The 7,444-nt window shown below is 32.4% G+C and overlaps 1 protein-coding gene across 1 annotated transcript; it reads left to right on the forward strand.

Annotated features, from left to right (window-relative positions):
* Positions 1-2,709: 2,709 nt before the first annotated feature.
* LOC120263746 (root phototropism protein 3-like) lies at positions 2,710-6,639 on the forward strand. The gene is given in 6 exon segments (XM_039271720.1): positions 2,710-3,214; positions 3,216-3,393; positions 3,508-3,861; positions 3,863-4,837; positions 5,972-6,462; positions 6,464-6,639. Coding segments are annotated over 6 exon segments (2,094 nt in total). The 5' UTR covers positions 2,710-3,194; the 3' UTR covers positions 6,540-6,639.
* The last annotated feature ends 805 nt before the right edge of the window (positions 6,640-7,444 follow it).

A 7,444-nucleotide genomic window follows, 5' to 3' on the forward strand; every position in this document is an offset into this window, starting at 1 on the left:
CATCATGAAAAGCTCAACTTTAGATACCATTTTGGGAAGTTAGTGTGTTATACATAGTTGACATTAAAAATAAGTTACAATTTTTTTTTAGGGGCTTTTGCAGGTGTACCTTTAAAAAATTTTTGAAATGCGTATTCTTTGCTGAATAAAAAAATTAAATCGATACATCTGCTTGAATAATATACGTAATTGCAGTATATACCTTCGGGGTTCAAATTAGTTGAAAAAACCATCTATTAACAAACAATATATATGTATAAAATTACCATTATACTCATTTGCGTATATACCCTGAAAAAATTTTTAAGTTGTACAGAGGGTTATTTTGGACTTTTTATATTTTTAATCCAAGTTATAACCATAGTTAATCGAGTTTGATTACTGGAATCTAATGATGAAGCGATATCCGCAATTACCTATATTTTTCAGGGGTATATATACAATTATGTTTTTTCGGAGAGTAAATATGCAATTATAGAACTTTTGAGGGGTTTATAACCAATTCTCCCTTTTTTTAATATAATTATTCTAACATACCACTGCACAAACAGAGTTGATATTTCAATTAACCTCAATTTAAAAGTCAAAGGATAAGATCTGTTAATTGTCCATATTTCTTAAATAATAATAATAATAATCATAATACCATTGCAAATTAACAAGAGAGATTAATTAATTTTTTTTTAATATTTTTCTCCCTAAAATCAATTTTTATATGTAATTAAACATTATGGAGATATCTTCACAGTAATAATGTTTTAACAGCTTCACAGTAATGAAAATAAACTCTTCTATTTTTCAGAAATGCTTCTGTAATGCTTCTATAAGTGTATTTTTTAAAGTTAAAAAAGAAACACTATAAAATAAATAAATTTTTAAAAAATACTTATTGCCAAAAAGATTCAAAGCCTAGTAATATTGGAGCTATTGAGAAAAATTGTGAGATGAAACTTTTCAAGTGTCTCGAGTTCAACTTCATTTGACGCGGTGGTCGTAATGAATTCCTAATCGTGGATGCTGCGATTGTATCTCAAACCCCACTTCACCGAAAAAAAGGGCGCATGGGCTGGATGATCAATTCTCGGTCAATACGTATGCTCCTAACTAATTGTGCTTGTCCTATTTATTAAATTTTATTTTTCAAATAAGAGAAACACTAATCATATTCCTTATTTTATATCTAATTAGGTTAATCTTATATTTTTGCTCCTTCATATACATAAGTATATATATTTTTTTGTCAATTATTTTATTCTATAGCAATGGACAAGTTCTCTATTAATATTTAAATACATGTTAAAATTTTTTGTAAATGGTGAGAGTTCGAATTAAAGTGTGAAGATTATTTCTGTAAATAGTAATTATATGTGAATGGTCCTAGTGCCGATATGTACACTGGCCCTTTTCGCACTTGCTCCATCGAGACTTCTGCATACTTTTTATTTTTTTAGTGGTGTAGCTGCACATTTAAAAAAAAAAAATTGTTCTATATAATAAAAGTTGAACATGCATGAGTCATGAGCTCATGCACAAGCTATCAAATGTTGGGATTCAAAAGACAAATACAAAACACCATACATCCATGAGGATCCATATGGAGGGCCACAATATAACCCTATCCACCCTTCTCTATTCCCCCATGTTTATATTTATTCCATTGGCTTCTTAGTTCTTACCATGCATTACACTTGGTAGCACCAACATGCAATAGAGCTAAGTCAAGGTAGTCTATGAGATTTTTCATCTTTGAAGTGGACTTCACAAGTTGAGTGAGGTGGTCCTCCACACTCTTGAACTATCATTTCATAGTCCCATAATTAGAACTAGAGACTTAAAGAGTTATATATTCAAAGCTAAAAGTCATTTTAGCTTATATACTTTGTCTCAGTTTTTATTTTTATTTATACATTTTTTTTAATGAAATAGAATGACTTCCTTCATGAGAGAAGTAAAGAGAAGATAAACAAAAATAAAGGAGAAACATAAAAAATTCTTTTTATAATAATAAAAAAAATTGTCTCATACAACCAGAGAAAAAGCAATTGCACAAAAAAGACTAACCATATCACTCTAGAAATCCATTTTTGAGTAAAATCCAAATATATTTTAATTTTATTTTTAGAAATAATATTATTCTTTTATGGTTCAAAAATTTATCTCACATTAACATATTGTCCTATCCAATATATACTATTTTTTTTTCTTTGTTTGAAGAGGTTTATATTTTATTATTTTGTTTAAATTTTATCATGTTCATTTCAACCATAATAGTGATGTATTGAGCCATACTACACTATTAAATTCAACCAACCTTCCCTTCCACCTCAAACAGAAAAGTTGGCCTATTAAAACCATAGATTGAATATTTTGACAGTGCTAACATAAAAAATTAATCCAAAATAAAAAATAGATAAATAAATAAGTAAAAATGATTTTTCACTATGATCAAATAACAAGACAAGGGTAAATTCAAGGGGGGCCATTCATGTCAAAATAAATGGTGGGGTAGATCCAGAGTGTAAGAGGAAACAAACAGATATGGCTACAGAAACCATGGCTTTCAGATCACATGAACACAATGAACAACAAGCAACTGGTTAAAAAGTAAAAACACAAAAAATAAAAAAATAAAAAAATAAACAAATAAACAAATTAAAAAAAAAAAAGAGATTAGAGATTAGAGATTAGAGACCAGTGATTAGAGATGTATACAGACAGAGAGAGAGAGAGAAAGAGAGAGAAAAGGAAGGAAGAAAGAAATGAAAGAAAGCCATGAGTTCATGACCCAACAAACAACCTTTAGAATCATGGAAGATGGAGGTGGCCAGACAATTCCATATGGCTTTCAAACACCCCATGTGATTTTCATCTTGATCACCATCCCCTTCTTTCTATCTTCATCAACATCAAGACACACTCATACATAAACTTGTTAGCCTGATCTTCATCCTTCCTACTTCAATCTTTGTGCAAATCTTCCTCTTACCAACTAGTACTTTCATGTTTGTACATTTACTCATTTTGTTTTCTATGTTTGTTCCCTCACTATGGCATTTCAGCTCTAGTCTTCGTCCTACTTTTGGTTCCTAAATCCTTTCATTCTTTACTTCTTCTCCTTTTAACTTTTTAAAGTCCAAATAAAAGAGATAAATTAAGCGAAAAAAAAAAAAAAAGTTATACTTTGCAGAAGAGAAATGTGGGAGTCTGAGAGTGAGCGTGGGACCTGTCGGTGGTGGCCGGAGAGACCTCAGCAATGGCTCTCTTGATTCTTCCAAACATGATGGTCTCAAAAGCGATGGTTTTGAACGCCGAGATCAATCTTGGTTCGTTTCTAGCGATATTGCCAGCGATCTTCTCGTCAAAGTGGGTGACATCAATTTCCATCTTCACAAGGTTTTGATCAATGCTTCAAACTTTAATTTGTTTGTAAAACATGCATAATAATTATTAAAATTTTCTTTAATTCTGATATATATATATATATATATATATGCAATTCATTTGCAGTATCCTTTGCTTTCAAGAAGTGGAAAAATGAATAGAATTATATATGAATCATCAAGAGACATAGAAGTGAATCGAGTGGAGATAGATGAACTTCCCGGAGGAGCAGAAGCCTTCGAGCTTGCCGCAAAATTTTGCTACGGCATAGCAGTGGATCTCACAGCCTCAAACATCTCCGGCCTCCGTTGTGCCGCCGAGTACTTAGAAATGACTGAAGACTTAGAAGAAGGCAACTTGATATTCAAAACTGAAGCTTTTCTAAGCTATGTAGTTTTATCTTCATGGAGAGACTCAATTGTAGTACTAAAAAGCTGTGAAAACCTCTCACCGTGGGCGGAAAACCTCCAAATTGTTCGATCGGTGTAGTGAATCCATTGCATGGAAAGCTTGCGCAAATCCAAGAGGGATTAGATGGGCATATACAGGAAGGCAGCCGAAAACATCGAGTCCTAAATGGAGCAATAACAATGACTCAAAAGACTCAAGTCCGAGCAGAAGCCAACCAGTGCCACCAGACTGGTGGTTTGAAGATGTGGCAATTCTCCGAATTGATCACTTTGTTAGAGTTATCACTGCTATCAAAGTTAAAGGCATGCGATACGAGCTCATCGGTGCGGCGATCATGCAATATGCATCGAAATGGCTACCGGGACTTTGTAAAGAAGTAGGGAACCATACCGGAAACTCAGAGGATGCATGGAGTGTTGTTACTGAAGGATTGCATTTGATTGTTGCTGGAGGTGGGAGTGGAAACAAAGATGAAAATAGTGGGACACAAGTGAGAGAGCAAAGAATGATAATTGAAAGTTTGATAAGCATAATTCCGCCGCAAAAGGATTGTGTAACTTGTGCTTTTCTGCTGAAACTTCTCCGGCTGGCGAACATGCTGAAGGTGGCGCCGGCGTTGGTGACAGAGCTGGAGAAAAGAGTTGGCATGTTATTAGAGCAAGCAACGTTGCATGATTTGTTAATACCTTCGTATAATAAAAGTGAGACTTTGTATGATGTTGATCTTGTTCAGAGACTTTTGGAGCATTTCTTGGTACAAGAACAGACTGAAAGTTCAAGTCCAGCAAGAGAAGGAGTAGGAGTAGGAGTAGGAGGAGCAGCAGGAGGAGGAGGACATGGTTATGAATCAAATATAAATTCAAGAGGGATTAATGGAACAAATGCAAAGATGAGAGTGGCAAGATTGTTGGATAGTTATTTGACTGAGGTTTCAAGAGACAGGAATTTATCACTCACAAAGTTTCAGGTTTTGGCTGAGGCTTTGCCGGAGTCTGCAAGGACTTGTGATGATGGACTTTACCGTGCTGTTGATTCTTATCTCAAGGTAAAATTTTTTTTTATTTACTTTTTGTCTCTTGTTCTTCAATTTAGAGATGGCATGTTTTTTCTTTTTCTTTTAGAGTATTTAATGATGGTATGAATGTGTTAATAAATAGGGAGACACAAGTGACTTATTGATCTGTCAAGACTGTAAATCTTAGACTCATGTTTTTGTTTGAAAAGAAAATTATAATAAGTTGTTTATAATGCAAGTAAATGTTTGTGTTTTTTAACATGAAGACATTGAAATGTTTGGTTAATTCTTTTTTCCCTATTGATAGAATGCATTGTGATAGAAGTTTTTAGGTTTATGTGGATATTATTTGGGAGTTGAAGAGGAATGTAAAGTTAGTTCTGTCATTCTAGTTATGTTGTGCCTAACACCCACAGTGATAAGACTAGAGTTGACAAATGATCAAGACACTGTTCATTATCTTATGTCTGTTAGATTCAAATTTTTACCTTTGCTTTTTTTCTTCTTTTTTTAATAACTATAAATTCCTAATTTTTAAGCATAGGGGGAAAAATCAATACTATTTATTTATAAAATAAGTATTTTTGATAAAAATATGTTTATATATTTTCTTGATAAACTTTCATTTCAAAAATCAAGAATTTATAAAAAACAAAAATAAATCCAAACAACTTTCATAAGAGCGTCAAATAGAAGCATATTTTTGAAAAAAATACATAACTAATACAGCTTAATAAAATTGTTTAGTAAGATTCACAAAAGGTTAAAGGCCCAAAACCTTGGTATATGGTTTGTCCCTATTTTCATAAAAAAAAATTGTTTAGCAAATTTGGGATATAGATCAATTCAATTATAAAAATAAACAAATATTTAAGCTTTTTATGTATTTATTATTGTTATTATTATTTGTAGTAGGATAGACTAATTACTCATTTGAATATAATATTACTAGATAATATTCGAAGAATATTATCATATAAAGTTAGATCTTTCAATCTTTCACTTTCATTTGACAACCGGGTGAAGCGGAAGCAATAATAAATGTTTAAGTTATGCGAGTTAAAAAGTATCTTTTACATTTACATTTTATAAAAGAAAAGGTATTATTTGATCATACTTATTATTTTGCTAATGAATTTGTTTAACAAAAAATAAAAAATGCAGGCTCACCCAATGCTGTCAGAGCATGAGAGAAAGAGACTATGCAGAGTAATGGACTGTCAAAAACTCTCCATTGATGCTTGCATGCATGCTGCCCAAAATGAACGTCTCCCTCTCCGAGTTGTAGTGCAAGTTCTCTTCTCAGAACAAGTAAAGATTAGTAATGCCATTGCAAACACTACACTCAAAGAATCTGGTGACTCTCATTACCAACCCATGATTTCAACCAGAAAACAACTCCTTGAAGGCACTCCACAGTCATTCCAAGAAGGTTGGGCTGCTGCAAAGAAGGACATTAACACTCTCAAGTTTGAGCTTGAGAGCATGAAGGCTAAGTATCTTGAGCTACAGAATGACATGGATGTTTTGCAACGGCAGTTTGAGAAGATAACTTCGTCGAAGCCGGCGAAACAGACGGCGTCGGCTTGGACGACAGGGTGGAAGAAGTTGAGCAAGCTTGCCAAGCCTGTTACTGGAGATCAAGCTCATGATATGGGGAAGCCAAGCTGGTACTGCTGTTAATGAGCAAACTAGGAAAGGGCCAAGGAGGTGGAGAAATTCCATTTCTTAAACTTTGATTTTGATCACTGTTTCTTTTTTGCTTTTTTATTTTAATCAGAATAGACACTTGTTTTTGTTCTTTGATCATCAGTCATGGTTTTGCATTTTGTGTGAGTCTTGAATCTTTTAATCTTTGCCACCTTGCATGCATTGTCTAATATATTGAGATCTTAATTATTTTATATATTTGTATTTTGTTGTCTCATACTAATTTAGAAAATATTAAATTGAATATATAAGTATGATTTTTCATATTATTATTAGCTTAAGTTTTGAGTTAAATTGGACTCAGATGATATGTTTTGATTGCATATAACAAATTGACAAATTTGTTGCTTAAGTTTCATATTTTTTTTAATTTGATATGGTATATATCATAGTTAGTAATTTTTTTTTTTTTAAGTTTTTGCAAGGAAAATTAGTTTGATACAATAAATTGGAATGTCCAACATGATAAGATAAGCGCAGGAGTATTTGCACATGGAAGGAGATTTGGTTTGGAAGATAATAATGGAGGATGGTGTGACAAAGGAAGCAAAACATTATGGGTGTGGTTTTCGGTGTGTGGGGGCCTTGACCTTTGTGGCAAACAATTCAGAGCAGAGAACATGTTCATAATTCTTAATAAATAACTTGAAATCAAAATCAGCATGCAGTGTAAGGGTTTATATATAATTCTGGTTAATTTAGTGAGCCATTGTAAAATAAATCCAACTTATGTACAAACACACATATGTATTGATATATATTGATAGTCAATTGTAATTTTGACTTCATGATCAGAGAGATATTAACCGCAATCTGAACTTTCTAAATAAAAAAAAAATCGCTCTAGCAATTTGAATTAGAAAAATCTGAGTATGATCTTTCATTTAGATGGTGCAATCACAAATAGATGATTTGCCTTATAGAAAT

Source organism: Dioscorea cayenensis, chromosome 6, assembly GCF_009730915.1.
Source record: "Dioscorea cayenensis subsp. rotundata cultivar TDr96_F1 chromosome 6, TDr96_F1_v2_PseudoChromosome.rev07_lg8_w22 25.fasta, whole genome shotgun sequence".
Taxonomy (NCBI): domain Eukaryota; kingdom Viridiplantae; phylum Streptophyta; class Magnoliopsida; order Dioscoreales; family Dioscoreaceae; genus Dioscorea; species Dioscorea cayenensis.